Source organism: Chiloscyllium plagiosum, unplaced genomic scaffold, assembly GCF_037043375.1.
Source record: "Chiloscyllium plagiosum isolate Xiang-an unplaced genomic scaffold, Cpla_swu_hap1 HiC_scaffold_7, whole genome shotgun sequence".
NCBI classification, from domain to species: domain Eukaryota; kingdom Metazoa; phylum Chordata; class Chondrichthyes; order Orectolobiformes; family Hemiscylliidae; genus Chiloscyllium; species Chiloscyllium plagiosum.
In genome coordinates, this window is record NW_028270145.1 from 40,078,647 (window position 1) to 40,094,791 (window position 16,145).

At 42.5% G+C, this 16,145-nt stretch overlaps 1 protein-coding gene across 1 annotated transcript in view; it reads right to left on the bottom strand.

Annotated features, from left to right (window-relative positions):
- trpm2 (transient receptor potential cation channel, subfamily M, member 2) overlaps positions 1-15,865 on the bottom strand; it is a 178,453-nt gene extending 162,588 nt beyond the window's left edge. Inside the window, exons 1-3 of the mRNA XM_087988956.1 lie at positions 15,736-15,865; positions 7,541-7,652; positions 2,413-2,625 (exon numbers count right to left, since the gene is read on the bottom strand). Of these exons, the coding sequence (XP_087845082.1) occupies positions 2,413-2,625; positions 7,541-7,543 (216 nt within the window). The 5' untranslated portion in view covers positions 7,544-7,652; positions 15,736-15,865. The remainder of the gene's footprint in view (positions 1-2,412; positions 2,626-7,540; positions 7,653-15,735) is intronic.
- Between the last annotated feature and the right edge of the window lie 280 nt (positions 15,866-16,145).

Sequence of the window (16,145 nt, forward strand, 5' to 3'; positions counted from 1 at the left end):
CGATCACTTAATTTGAACTATCAACATTATTTCTCCCCCACCTACTCCCTACTCCCCTCCCCAACTATTGCTGCCCCCCTCCACACATCATGTCAGTCTGATGAAGAGTCATCAACTTTAGCCTGCATTCTTTCCATAAAACCATAAGAAATAGGAGTGGAAGTAAGGCCATTTGGCCAATTGAGTCCACTCCACCATGGCTGATGGGCATTTGAACGCCACTTACCCGCAGTCTCCCCATATCCCTTTATTCCTTGTGAAAATTCCTTCCATGGATGCTGCCTGACCCACTGTGACCCCCAGCACTTTCGTTTCCAATGCAGATTCCAACATCTGCAGTAATGTGCTCCTACCCGGTCATTTGAATGAGCTGTCTCACTTAATGTTGCTGTCAACATGGTCCCTATTAATCTGAAAATTTATTATCTTCAACTTCCTGCCCAATTGCCCTTGAAGGTTCCAGTGCAATCCTCTTCCAGTTTCAAGTCATAGAACAGATCATCGAATCTGTACAGTGTGGAAGCAGGCCATTCAGCCCATCGAGTCCACACTCACCCTCTGAAAAGCATCCCACTCAGCCCCCTATCCTATCCCTCTAGGTAATCATTCCTGGACACTATGGGCAATTTAGTATGGCCAATCCAACTAACCTGCACATCTTTGCACTGTGGGAGGAAACCAGAGCACCTGGAGGAAACCTGCACAAACACAGGTTTCACATTACAGCACTGGCTTGATATTGTGTTGCATTTGATTTTATTGACAATGCCAAGTATCGCAGGTTTCGTAATCACCTTATTAATGTAGCCTGACCCTTCAAGGCTTTCTGCATATGCTCCCCTATGCCCCCTCTACCTCTCAGAATAAAGTTCTTTACATTAAGTTGCTTATCCATGCTGTTGCTGCTCAAGTGCATCATTTCACAATTTACCACAGGAAATTACACGAGCTATATATCTGTTCATTCTGGCAGCCTGTGTGCTGCTAAACACTGGGAAAGCTCTGCAAAAATCTAACAACATTGATCAGTGCGGGGGCTACTGTTGTTTGTGATATACATAAATGACCTGGAAGAGGGCGTTGTTGATCTGATCAATACGTTTGCAGATGACATGAAGATTGGTGGAGTAGCAGAAAGCATAGGGGACTGCCATAGAATACAGCAGAATATATATAGACTGGAGAGTTGGGCGGAAAAGTGGCAGATGGAGTTCAATCCAAGCAAATGTGAGGTGCTGCATTTTGGGAAGTCTAATTCGAGAGTGAGTTATGCAGTAAACGGAAGAGCCTTGGGAAAAGTTGATTAGCAGAAAAATCTTGGAGTGCAGGTCCATTGTCCCCTGAAGGTGGCTGAACAGGTGGATAGAGTGGTCAAGAAGGCATATGTTATGCTTGCCTTCATCGGACGGGGTATTGAATATAAGAGTTGGCGGGTCATGTTAAAATTGTACACGACATTGGTTCGGCCGCAGTTATATTACTCTGTACAGTTCTAGTCGCCACATTACCAAAAGGATGTGGACGCTTTGGAGAAGGTGCAGAGAAGGTGTACGAGGATGCTGCCTGGTATAGAAGGTGGTAGCTATGAAGAGAGATTGAATAGGCTAGGATTGTTTTCATTGGACAAGAGGAGATTGAGGGGGACCTGTCTGAGGTCTACAATATCATGAAGGGTGAACAGAGTGAACAGAGATAAGCTTTTTCCCAGGGTGAGGGATTCAATAATGAGAGGTCACGCATTCAAGGTGAGAGGAGAAAAGTTTAAGGGGGATCCATGCAGAAAATACTTTACACAGAGGGTGGTAGGTGCCTGGAACACATTGCCAACAGAGGTAGTAGAGGCAGGCATGGTAGATTCATTTAAGGCGCATCTGGACAGATGCATGAGTAGGTGGGGAGCAGAGGTATGCAGATGCTTAGGAATTGGGTGATAGGTTTAGACAGTAAATTTGGATTAACTCAGGCTTGGAGGGCTGAAGGGCCTGTTCCTGAGCTGTATATTTTCTTTGTTCTCATTGGCTCCCCGAACACAGTAGTAACCATGGCAGAGTTTAATTAGAAACAGTTGAGGGATCTTCACAATCCATGTTAACCTTTACCGTTTCAGTGCTGGGAGGGTTGAAAGTGGATGAATGGATGGCTAGATGATTCACAAATCATTCGCAGATACAGCAAGTAATTAGGAAGAAAAATCACATTTAGTGCAAGACGAATGGAATCTAAAAGTTGGGATGTTTAGCTACAGTTGTGCAGGGCACTGGTGAGACTACCAACTGGAGGTGTGTGTAGTTTTGGTTTCATTATTTCAGAAAGGATATAAAGTTGAAATTACCCCAATAGCACTGTCTTTCATAACCACATAATCACCACTAGAATCAGATCATAAATTACTCAATTAGCCATGAACTCTACCTGCTCTGCAGAGACGATTTTAGCTGAGCTTTGTCCAGTCCTGATGAAACTAGGGCTTCTTTTAATGATGTTCAGCATATCAGTGTTGAGCATGGTTTTGCGTTGATCGTAGAGCTCGGCTCGAAGAGGGTGGACTTGGTTGGTGTTTTGCTCCTCAGTAGAGGACTTCCGTTTAGCCGATGTGGCCTTCTTACTCATGGTCAATTCCCCATCCTGTTGGCAAAGAAGGAGTTTGATCAGAATTAAAATGCCACATGGAGTGAAGATAAAATCAACGGCCACCACATTTTCTTTACAACTCCGCAATGGTGTGGGAGAACTGAAAGTAGGGAAAAATTCTGGAAGGCCAAGAAATAATGAGTTTGAGTGGGAGACCATGCAATGTGATTTCAGCGCAGCATCAGAGGGAGGGACAATATGTGGAATAGAGTAATGGTGACTTAGGTGAGACAGAAGGAAAGCTCAGAAGAGAAGTAACTATAGAAAGATTGTGTAGTGGTAACAAGGAGAGTTTGCCAAATATGTAAATTTATACCCTACCTGATGCTATGCTCAATTGAAAGTAACATTATACAGAGTGTAGTCAAGACATAATTCCATAGGATTCCTACTTGCACATTACCCTAAAATTCTTGCTGAATCTTTTTTATCTCCATGTCACTTTCACCCATTTCCTCTTCCCCACCCCTGCTGACAAGGGTTGGATTGCCCACCCTTCCATTATAATGTGGGGGTGCTGGTATTGGACTGGAGTGGGCAAAGTTAAAAATCACACAATGCCAGGTTATAGTCCAACAGGTTTATTTGGAAGTAGTAGCTTCCAGAGGGCTGCATAGTGGGGCAGGATCCTAAGACACAGAATTTATAGCAGGAGATCACAGTGCCACGCAATTAAAGTGATACATTGAACAAACCTGGATGGCTGTTAAGTCTTTCTTTTTTAGAATGGGTTGCAGGTATTGCTTCATTAATATGTAAACCCCAGAACTTCTTTTAACTCACATTCTCAAAATAACTTAAGGGTTTATTTTAAAAAAGTGACATCTCAGCTCAGACAATGCATTAAAGTTGTGAGGTTCGAGTCTGTCTGTATCCCAATCTTGGGTCAGACTAGTTCTATTTCCAAAGTAGTTCCAATCCATATGAAATGTTATATGGATTGACTGCCTGCATTGACTGCCTGAAGGTTGTGTGCTTTTTGAGCAAAATAGAATGTATCTGCAAATACAATTCTGCAAATGCAAATTCACCCACAGAATTATATGTGTGCGCGTGAGGGGCAGAGAGAGAGACAGACAAACAGAGAGAGAGAGAGAGAGAGAGTATTTGCATGGATGTGGACTTGTTGGGCCGAAGGGCCTGTTTCCACACTGTAAGTAATCTAATCTAAAAAAAAATGTGCGCATGCTTGGTAGAGTGTGTGTGTAAGTGTGATGGAGTATAAGCCTGTGAGAGGGTGTGTGCATGAGTGTGAGGGTTGGGGGATGTACTTTTGTGTGTATGAGAAGGGTCTTTGTGATTGTGTGAGTACATTAAGGGTGTGTGTGCATGTGTGCTTGTGTATATAGTGTAATGGATACCGAACATGGGTACTGATAGCCAGGTTTGGTACACAAGAATGGCCTCAATCGGGACCGTGGGTTCATATCGCACTGCAGGTCACCCCAATACACTATACACCCTCTCTCTCACACACACAAGCACACGTACACACACATTCTTACTTACTCAGACACTCATGCGGACCCTTTTTTATACACACATTCTCAGACACACACATATACTCCTCCCAAATTCCCAACCAAGCACATGTCTTCTCACAGGCTTATACTCTGTCATACTCATGCACAGACTCTACCAAGCATGCACCCATGCAAACATACACTCTCTCACGTGCACTCACACTCACACTTTCTCTTTCTTTCCCTCACGTGCATATTCACATATAATTCTGTGAGTAAATTTGCATTTGCAGAACTGTATTTGTAGATACATTCTATTTTTGCTCAAAAAGCAATGTGCAGGTAAGTCAATGCAGGCAGTCAATCCAGAGAATATTTTATAAATTCCAACTTTGGAAATAGAACCAGTCTGACCCAAGATTAGGATACAGACAAACTCTAACCTCACACCTTTAATACATTGTCTGAGCTGAGATATCGCCACTTTTTATAAAACCTTAAGTTATCTTGAGAATGTGAGGTAAAAGTAGTTCTGAGGTTTACATATTAATGAAGCAATACCTGCAACCCATTCTAAAAGATGAAAGACTTAACAGCGATCTAGGATGGTTCAATATATCACTTTAATTGCATGGTACTGTGATCTTTTGCTGTAAATTCTGTGTCTTATGATCCTGCCCCACTAGTACTGGTACTTCCAAATACACCTGTTGGACTATGACCTGGAGTTGTGTGATTTTTAACTTTGTCTCCCCTCTATTGTGGTTACTCAAAGTGCTGATCAAGATTGTGTGACATATATATCTTAACAATATATACAGACATTTGAATTAGGAACAGAAATAGATTATTCAGCTCCTTGAGCCTGCTCCACTATTCAAAAGGTCATAGTTGATCTGATTATAACCACAAGTCTACATTCCTATGTTGATAATCTATTAACCATCTGATAACCTCTTACTTCCTTGTTAGTCAAGAATCTATCTACTTCTGCCTTAAAAATATTTAATGACCTAGCCTCTACCACTCTGAGGAGGAGAGTTCCATAGACTCATGGTCACCTGAGAAAAAGAAAATCGTTCTAATCTCCAACTTAAACAGAAGACCTCCAATTTTAAACCCTTTGCCCTAGTTCTAATCTCTCCCACAAAGAGGAAATCTCATCTCAGCAGCCAGATCCTGTCAAATTCCCCCAGAATCTTTCCTCAGGATGTTTCAACAAGATTAACTCATTCTTTGAAACTCCAATGAATACAGGTCCATTCTGTCTCTCTTTCCCTCATAAGACAATCACTCATTCCAGGTACCAGAATAAAACTTCTCTGAACTGTTTCTAATACGGTTATATCCTATCTTAAGTAAGGCATCTAAAACTCAAAAACTCCATCACATTCCAAATGTGATCTCAGCAACATCCTATACGTCTATAGGAAAATAATAATCTCTACAGTTGTCATAAGACTTTGAAATGAAGGACATGTTGTAATCTAACCCTAGCACTATCCACCCACCATAGCTTGACCTTGTCCAAACTGCTTCTGTCTGCATCCTATGGCACACCAAGACCAATTCACACACAATGGCTGGGCTACATGATGGACAGTATAGATAATATTTTGAATTCTCAGTCCTGTTTCCAAATTGCATAACTCTGGAATTCATTCTCTAATTGTCACCATAGAACATAGAACAATACAACACAGCACAGCCCCTTCTGCCCTCGATGTTGTGAGTCCAGTTATCCTTCCTCTTTTATGATGCATGTAAAAATGTATATTTTGACAAATTTTAGTTTCCTTCTTCCCATCTGAATGCCTTTTGTGCACAACTCTGCTTGTTAACATGCCTGTGAAAGTGCCTTGAAATGTGTTAGTATGTTAAATTAAAGATGCCATATAAATGCAGGTTAGTGTTATGCTTTTGGATCCTTTGGCTATTATAGTTATTGATGCAAGTCAGTGATTTGCCCTTATGTCTGACTTAATGTACATTTTTTGAGTTGTGACTTATTTGAGTTGGTATCAGTTAAATACTCAATTCTTTAAAATCATACAATCAATCAACATATCCAACCCAGAATTTGTTCTCCTCCTTACTATTCCCAACTATTGCCACCACAGCTGGATGCTTTGTGAGCGGGCCTGCCAGATCCACATCAGTGATTGGCTAAGCAACTTGACAATTGGGGGGGTGGGCATAACCAGATTCTTCATTCACTCTTTTCTTGCCTACATCATGCCAGTAGGTTTGTAGGTGTCAGGGACAATTCCTGAATTAAATACAGTTTCATTACTACCCTTTACTAAATCCTTCCAAGTTCTTGCCACCTCACCACTTCCATAGTCAGCACTAATTCAACCTTTCCACCGTCACTCCCAGTCCAACTCTTGCATAATCAGACCAACCTCAACTCTTTCATGGTCACGCAAATCTCACCAATTCCATGCTCACCCACACCTCAAATCTTCCATTTTCATCCCACTTCAAGTGTTCCATTCCCACCACCTCCTCATCCCTTCCATAGTCACCCCACCAACACTTCTACAGTCAAAAACAACCCTTCAAATACTCATCCCCACCTCAACTGTTCCATAGTCATCCCAACTTCAACCTTTCCTTATTTACCCCAGCTCAACCCTTGCGTAGTTATTTTAAATCAACCCTTCCACAGTCACCCATGAGCTCAATACTTCAATAATCACTGTGAACCCAACAGTCATCATCAACCTGACCCTTCCGTATTCATCCTCAATTCAACCCTTCCATTGTCACCCACTTCACCATTTCTATAGTCAAAACCAAACCTTCAAATGATTACCCCCACCTCAACCCTTCCATAGTCATTCCAACCCCTACCCTGCCTTACTCACCCCAATTCAACCCTTCTATAATCATCACCCTTTTGACCCTTCCATATTCACCCTCAATTAAAACCTTCCACAGTCACCAAAAACACAACCCTCCTATAGTCACCACTAACCCAACACTTCCAGAGTCACCACAAACTCAAAACTTCCATAGCCATCCCACCTCAAACCTTCCATAGTCACCATGAGCTCAATACTTCAATAATCACTCTCAACCCAATCTTTTCATACACACCCTTAACCTAATCCTTTCAAATGACCAGTGTTGGAGGGTCACCCTCACCAACTTAATTATTCCATGGTCATCCCAACTCAATCCTTTTATCTTCATCACTGACCCATTGCTTCATTGGTCATTCCCATTTTAGGCATTTCATGGCTGACCAGGAGAAAGGGAAAAGTGACCAGGACAGATGCTACAGCAAAAGGAAAGAGGGAGAGGGAAAGGAATGATGGACACGGAAAGGGGTGGGGAAGAGGGATGGGAAGGGGAGAGGGATGTGAGTGAGGGGAATTAACACCCATGTGCAAAACTTCAATATTGTTACATTGGAGAATGTCAGCACGTAAAAGTCATACCATTGAGCTATTAAAGTTCTTGAACTTCAGTCACATTGAGAATTGCTGTTAGTTAAATATATCTGCCTCATGGTTGATGGCGCTGGAATAACTTCAAATTTTCATTTACTTCCTGAAAATGAAGTTTGAATATGATTATGTTAGTAAATTAAAATGCAATTTTGACATGTATGTACATTTGAGGAAATATTGCTCTTTTCTGAATTTATACTTCTGGATGACTTTGGGTATCATATTTATTTTAATACAGTTATTTCATCTTGATTAATGGAGAAATGTACCCTGTGACTTTGTCAGAGTGAAATTGGATGCTGCTGTTTTCTGTTTGAGACTTAGAGAGAGAAAACATTAAAACTAGCTCCCGGGATCATGATATTAGAAGAATGCTACTGAAATTGTATGGGTTTTGAAAGCTTATAAAATTTAGCCAGTGTACAAAGCAGCAGAGAATAATTTGACATTTAGTCTGCAATTTGATAGAATTGGGTGAGTCAATATGGTCATGAATTTTGCAGTCCATGTTCATGTGGAAATGAAAGGTGATTTGCAGCAAAATTAGAATTTCTTCCAGCCCAATGGCAAAATTATGAGATAATCACAGAGTTAAGGGTGCCTGGTGACTCAGCTGTTAGTACTACTGCCTCAAATGCCAGGGACCTGGGTTTGATTCCAGCTTCGAGTGACTATGTTTAGAGTTTGCATGTCATTCCCATGTCTGTGTGGGTTTCCTCTGTGTGTTCTGATTTGCCCCGCAGTCCAGTGATGTGCAAGTTAGGTGGATTGGCCAGGGTAAATGCAAGGTTGCAGGGATAAGGTGGGTGTGGTGTGTCTGGGTGGGATGCTCTTCAGAGAGGTGATGCAGATCAAATGGACCAAATGACCTCTCTCTGCACTGCAGAGATTCTATGACTCAGATCCACTTCAGTCTTTGTGTCTTTGATTTCCTGCTCTCGGGCATCTATCCAGTGTCTTTGATTTCCTGCTCTCGGGCATCTATCCAGTGTCTTTGATTTCCTGCTCTCGGGCATCTATGTTATCCAGTTGTTTTCCACACAGTGAACTATTCTGCGTTACTCTTGACATGCTTGCTATAATACTGAGCTTATCTTGTCTTGTTATTTAATTTCACTTAACAGGCAGCATCTTTAGAAAGAGAAACAGCAATAACATTTCAAGTCCATTTGACTGTTCTTCAAAACTGGTAAGGTGAGGTTAAATAATGGAAAGATGCCTTAGAATCTCAATTCTGAAGAAGAAAAATGAAGCAGAGAGGCTAAAGCCTTTCCCCCCATAAGTAGAAATAACCCCTCCATATTTACCCTATCAAACCTCCCAAGAATTTTGTAGGTTTCAATAAAGACGCCTCTTGTTCAGCTAAACTCCAATGTGTACAAGCCCAACCTACTCAACCTCCCTCATGAGACAGTCCTTTCATATCTGGTATCAACCAATTGATTCTATTCCCTTTGAAATAAAGGCCAACTGCATTCTCTATTACCCACCATAACTGGATGCTAGCTTTTTGTGATTTATATGTAAGGGAGAGGGACAAAGAAGGGAATCTGCCATCCTTACCCTGTCTGGTCTACATGTGACTCAATACCCACAGCAATGCATGTGATTCTTAACTGCCTTGAGGCAATTAGGGATGGGCAATAAATGCTGGCCTAGTTAGCAATGACCACATCCTATGAATGAAGAAAGAAAGTCCCTCTGTGTTGTCGATTTCTGCAGTCTATCACCATGTAAATAATATTCAGTTCTTTTTTTTTGTCAACGCCTATAACTTCACATTTTCACACATCTGCCAAGTTTATGTTCGCTGTCTATACCCCTCTGGAGATTTCTTCTGCCATCCTTGCCACTTACCATTCCACTTATTTTTGTGTCATCTGCAAACTTGGTGATAGCATATTCACTTCCTTCATCCAAGTCATCCATAGATATTGTAAGTAATTGTGGTCCCAGCATTGATCTCTGTAGCACATCAGTAGCCCTTCCTGATGAAAGGCTCCTGCCCGAAACGTCAATTTTCCTGCTCCTCAGATGCTGCCTGACTGCTGTGCCTTTCCAGCACCACTCTAAACTTGACCCTGCAGTACACCACTAGTTACAGTTTGCCAACCTGATAATGCCCACCCCCTCCGTCCCAAATCTCTATCTTCTATGGGCCAGCCAATTCTTATCCAGATAGCCAGATTTCCCTGTATCCCATGCCTCCTTACATATCTGAGCCTAGCATGGGAACCTAATCAAAATCCATGTACACCACATCTACACTGCTTCATCAATGTGTTTTGTCACATCCTCAAAGAATTCAAGGAGGTTCGTGAGGCATGACCCGCCCTTCACAAAGCCATACTGACTATTTCTAATCAAACGATGGTTTTTCAAGTACACATAAGTCCTGTCTCTCAGAATCCTCTCCAATAATTTGCCCACCATGGATGTAAGACTGGCTGGTCTGTAACTCCCAGGATTATCCCGACTTCCTTTCTTGAATGAGGGAATAACATTTGCCACTCTCCAATCATCTGGTACTAGTCCAGTGGACAGTGAGGACGCAAAGGTCATAGCCAAAGGCTCAGCAATCTCTTCCCTCACTTCCTGTAGTAACCTTGGGTATATCATGTCTGGCCTGGTGGACTTATCGATCCTCATAGTTTCCAAACTTTTCAGCACATCCTCCTTCTTAACATCAACCTGTTCAAGCTTTTCAGCCTGTTTCACAAGTCCTCACAAACTTCAAGGTCCCTCTCAGTAATGAATACTGAAGTAAAGTGATCATTAAGAACCTCCCCTACCTCTTCGATTCCAGGCACAAGTTCCCTCCACTATCCATGATCCCCACCCTCACTCCAGCGATTCTCGCATAAATGTGAAATGCCTTAGAGTTTTCCTTAATCCTACCTACTAAAACTTTTTCATGCCCCCTTTGAAGCTCTACTAAGGCCATTCTTCAGTTCCTTCCTAGCTATTTCATAACCCTCTAAAACCCTGTCTGATCCTTGCCTCTTAGCTGTAAGGAAGGTTCCTTCTAGCTCTTGACTTGATGTTCCACATCCTTTGTTGAAACTTTATTGCTGGAACAGCACAGCAGGTCAGGCAGCATCCTGAGAACAGGAGATTCGACGTTTCGGGCACAGGCCCTTCTTCAGGAATGAGCCACATCCTTTGTCACCCAAAGTTCTTTCAACCTACCATCCCTTCCTTGCCTCAGTGGGATAAACCCGTCCAGCACTCATAGCAAGTGCTTCTTAAATGACCTCCATATTTCTGATGTGCATTTCGTTGAGAATATCTGTTCCCAATTTCGATGCCCCAGTTCTTGCCTAACAGCGTTGTAATTCCCCCTACTCCAATTGAATACTTTCCCATGCCATCTGCTCCTATCCCTCTCCATGAGTATAGTAAAGGTCAGGGAGTTGTGATCACTATCACTGAAATGCTGTCCCACTGTGAGATCTGACACCTGGCCTGGTTCATTACCAAGTACCAAATCCAATATGGCCTCCCCTCTCGTCGGCCGATCTGCATATTGAGTCAGGAACCCTTCCTGGACACACCTGCCAAAAACTGCACCATCCATACTACTTAAACTGAAGAAGTTCCAATCAATATTAGCGAAGTTAAAGTCACCCATAACAACGACATATGACTTGCAAAATCTGCCTTCCCATCTGCTCCTCTGTGTCTCTGTTGCTATTAGGGATTATGTTAAAAACTCCCAATAAAGCGACTGCCCCTTTCCTGTTTCCACCCGTACTGACTCTGTGGACAAACCCTCCCCAACGATCTGCCTTTCTGCAGCTGTAACACTATCCCTGATTAGCAATGCCACTCCCTTACCTCTTTTACCTCCCCCCCCGCCCCATTCCTTTTGAAACATTTAAACCTTGCAACATCCAACAACCATTCCTGTCCTTGTGATATCCAAGTCTTTGTAATGGCCACAACATCATAGTTCCAAATACTGATCCAGCTCTGAGTTCCTCACCCTTATTCCTGATATTTCTTGCATTAAAATAGACATACTTCAAACAATCACACTGACTGCAACTTTACCCTTTCAAGTGCTTATCATTCCTCACAGATTCTCTACACGCTGTATCTGGCTATTTACTACTTCCTCCATCATCTGATCCGTAACTCCAGTTCCCATCCCCCTGCCAATCTAGTTTAAACCCTCCTGAAGACTTCTAGCAAACCTCCCAGTTCAGCTGCAACCCGTCCTTCTTGTACAAGTCCCACCTTTATAGGAAGAAATCACCAATGATGCAGATGTCTGAAGCCCTCCCTCCCACACCAGTCCTGCAGCTATGTGTTCATCTGCACTCCCCTCCCCTCATGAGCCCAGGGCATCGGTAGCAATCCTGAGATTAAGACTCTGCTCGTCCCACATTCTAGCTTCCAACTTAATGCCCTATATTCTCTTTTCAGGTCCTCATCCCTTTCCCTACCTATATCATTGGCATTGACTTGTACTGATTTGGGTTGTTAATCTGGGTGAATCACGGAGCCCTGGCTGACAGAGATAACCAGGAGCTTCAAAGAGTCTCTTCACCCTTAGGACTGACTCTCGGTTAGCTGTCAGTGCCCATGTACTGTGCACATATAAATACAGGGTGACGGTATACTGCCTCTGTTCAGATATTTCAGGGATGCTTATAGAATGCACATAAAAACTATTGCTTGTGGGTTGTCTGATGACATCTATTTAAGATATTACAGAACAAACAGTTCCAAACATTGCTAGGTGATAAAACATTTAATTTGGCCCTTGGATAGCAGTGGGGTCTATCGTAATGTTTTTGACTGGACGCTTAGCATTGTTCAGGGGTCACTAAAAAGGAGTTGTGGGGTCACAGGCAGTTGGTGAAAGAAATCGAGTCAGTGAAACTTCCTCGAGAAGTGCTGAGTGTTAGCTATTTTGTAGGGAAAGCAATTGAGCATCAAGAGCATTTGCTATGCTGGCAGATGTTAGGCCAAGTTTGAACGTATTAGGCAGATTGGTGTTGTAATCAGTACATTGGAAAAGTCATGGATGTTATGGTAATATATCAGTAAACAAAAGTGAGGGCTGAAAAGCCACAAGTAGAGGGATGGAGGATTTGAGCTATTGGGAGAGGCTGAATAGGCTGGGGCTGTTTTTCCTGGAGTGTCAGAGGTTGAGGAGTGACCTTATAGTGGTTTACAAAATTATGAGGGGCATGGATAGGATAAATAGACAAAGTGAGGAGAAAGTGAGGTCTGCAGATGCTGGAGATCAGAGCTGGAAATGTGTTGCTGGAAAAGCGCAACAGGTCAGGCAGCAACCAGGGAACAGGAGAATCGACGTTTCGGGCATAAGCCCTTCTTCCTGAAGAAGGGCTTATGCCCGAAACGTCGATTCTCCTGTTCCCTGGATGCTGCCTGACCTGCTGCGCTTTTCCAGCAACACATTTCCAGCTCTAAATAGACAAAGTCTTTTCCCTGGGATTGGGGAGTCCAGAACTAGAGGGCATAGGTTTAGGGTGAGAGAGGAAAGATATAAAAGAGACTTAAGGGGCAAATGTTTCACAGAGAGGGTGGTACATGTATGCAATGAGCTGCCAGAGAAGGTGGTGGAGGCTGGAACAATTGCAACATTTAAGAGGCATTTGGTTGGGTATATGAATAGGAAGGGTTTGGAGGGCTATGGGCCTGGTGCTGGCAAGTGGGACTAGATTGGGTTGGGATATCTGTTCGGCATGGACGGGTTGGACCGAAGGGTCTGTTCCATGCTGTACATCTCTATGACTCTATGACTGAACAAGACTGGAGCTCAGGGGCAAGCCAGGGACAGCCCTAGCTTGGTGAAGTTAGTTATGGCTGCAAACCTGGAGTTGCACCAAAGAATGAGTCCAAGAGAATAATTTTCAGAGTCCAAGGGGAACACAGAAAGGAACATGATTGGCCAGAACAGGAGTATTTGTTGAGATTGTCCATGACAGAGTGGTTCTTCAGAGGGAGTTTCAAGACCAGATCATCCAAAAAACATTAAGAGTAATGATCTGAGGGACCTGTGCTGATTGCATTGCTGTTTAATGTACAGTGAGGGGTGCTCAGTCACAGTCTATTGTCACAATGTTAAATTTAGGTGTTACAAATAAGTTGTACATGGATTGTAGGTTGCATTGCTGTACTATATTTATGGTTACGTTTATTATTGTTTATTTAAAACCGTTGGAACTGTAAGGATTTATTTAGTAAATCACTTGGATTTCACTCTTTCTCTACTTTGCAAGTAAAATGTATTGGTTCCTCACCAGGGCGGAATATAAATGCAGCATCTGCCCTGGGATCATAACACTTGCCACAGTGATGCTTTCTGTTTCAGAGGGAGACCATTAATGACATTAAAGTTCCATTAAAGCTCATGGAACAAGCTGCTTTGTAATATTGAGGCTATTATTAGATTGAAATCGATTAGACTGCGTGTCAGTAAATTGGTGAGAGGGATGTGGGCTACATTCAGCTCAGAACAGGAAAAGGGTTTCAGCCTAGGATAAGTAGTGCTCAGTTAACAAATGGAATCACATTAAGACTTCTTTAAATTCCCTGTTATAAATAAATGAATTTGCTTTTTCATCCTAATCAGACGACAGTGAACAACACAAACAGAGTAAGAAGACAAGTTACTGATTTGCACTTAATCACTTGTGACTTAACTTGGGAAGGGTAAGGGTTATAACTCTGCAGTTCACATGGGGCACTTAATGGGGTGCCCTTTGGATTGCAATGCTGTCCAGGCCTTAGTTAAGAAGACAGTGAGAGAATGCACCCAGGATTCTGGCAGCTGTCTCGCTGCATTTTAACATCTGAGTGCATGACTCCCATGAAGATGGTATCGCAGGTGCAGCAAGTAATTAAGAAAGCAAGGGGAATGATGTTGTCTATTGTGAGGGGGATAGAATACAAAAACAGGGAGGTAACGCTTCAGTTATATGCTGCACTGAGGGTCAGCCTGCACCAGATGATCTGAAAAAGTCATAACGCACTTATAACATTAACTTTGTTTCTCTCTCCACAGATGCTGCCAGACACGTTGAACTTCTCCAGTACTTTCTCGTTTTATTTGTTCTTGGCGTACTAAGCACAGTATCGGTCTCCTTAATTAGGAAAGCATATAAATGCGTTGAAAGTACTTCAGAGAAGCTTCACTCAACTAATACCTAGGATGAACTGGTTACTTTATAAGGACAGGTAGGGTTTGTATTCATTGAAGTTTAGAAGAATGAAAGGTAATCTTATTGAAACATAAGACCCTGATGGGATTTGACAGGTTGAGAAAATGTTTTCCCTTGTGAGAGAGACTAGAACTAAGGGTTATGGCTTAAAAATAAGGATTGTCCATTTCAGACAAAGATGAGGAGGAGGCTTCTGTCGTAAAATGTCTGTGGAGCTTCCATCACAGGAGAACAGTAGAGGGAGGGTCAGTGAATATTTCTAAGGCAGTGGTGGATAGTTTCTGGACTAAAGGGAGAGTCAGAGAATATAGTGAGTAGGTGCAAGTGTGGAGTTGAGGCCATGATCTTGTTAAATGAAGAAGCAGACTCAAGGGGCTGAATGGACTCCTGCTGCTCCTAGTTTGTTTGTTCACATACAAGTGTGAGAAATTTAAACTCAGTGTGTGCTTAAATGGGAGTGAAACAGAGAGGCAAGGAAGTTGAGTGTGTGCAAGGGATAAAATGGGGCTTGGTATCAATTACGACAGAGGAACAGGGTTTTGGATATAACCTCTGCAAGGAAATGCCAGCTGATACCTGGAATCGTTCCCGAAAAGTCTGGTACAGTCACATGTATGTCAAATTGGAGACAGACTTTGCTTTGGACAGGGGTATTAAGTGACTTGAAAACAATGCACAGTAATGCAATTATGAGAAAGATCAACAGGAATCTGTTTGAGTTAGACGAGCAGGATCACAGAGTAAGCGTCCACCTTTTGGTTTTATATTGAATATGACATGTTACTACAGCATGTTGTAGATGTTCACCATTTCATCCGTCTTCCCTTGCTGCTAACAGACAATACCTGATGTAAAACATGTCAAAGCCTTTGAGAGGAGAGAGACTAAAAGTCTGATTGAAAGGTAATCTTCACCAAGGTGGTCAGCACTCATGACAGAACACACCCCACTTTCACATTAAACTAATTCCCAACGACTGCCACTTACTTTGCTTGCCATGTTTCACTGGCATCGTTTGATGTCACTTACGTGTCCGCACCCTGCAAGTACACTCCGATGGAGAGGAATTATGCTTTAGATTTCGAATCATTTGAGAGAAAATACAGGTCAAAGGCAAGGAAGTAATGCATGGCTTCCTCACCAGATCGACATTGCTGCGAGAATTCTCTCACCTGGGAGACTGCTTGGGGGTTGCTTGGTTACATGAATCTGGGAGGAGACTAGGAGGAGGAGACGAAATACCTTAGTTGTCTGAAGTCATAATACGCCGTTTACCGACTTTGTCCAACATGAACGTTAACCTAGCATTACTTTCATTGTTTACCTTGAATATAATCCTCGGCATTTCCTCATACTGGTTTCTCAAATGCGGATAATCCAGGGGTGCCAGCAATCCT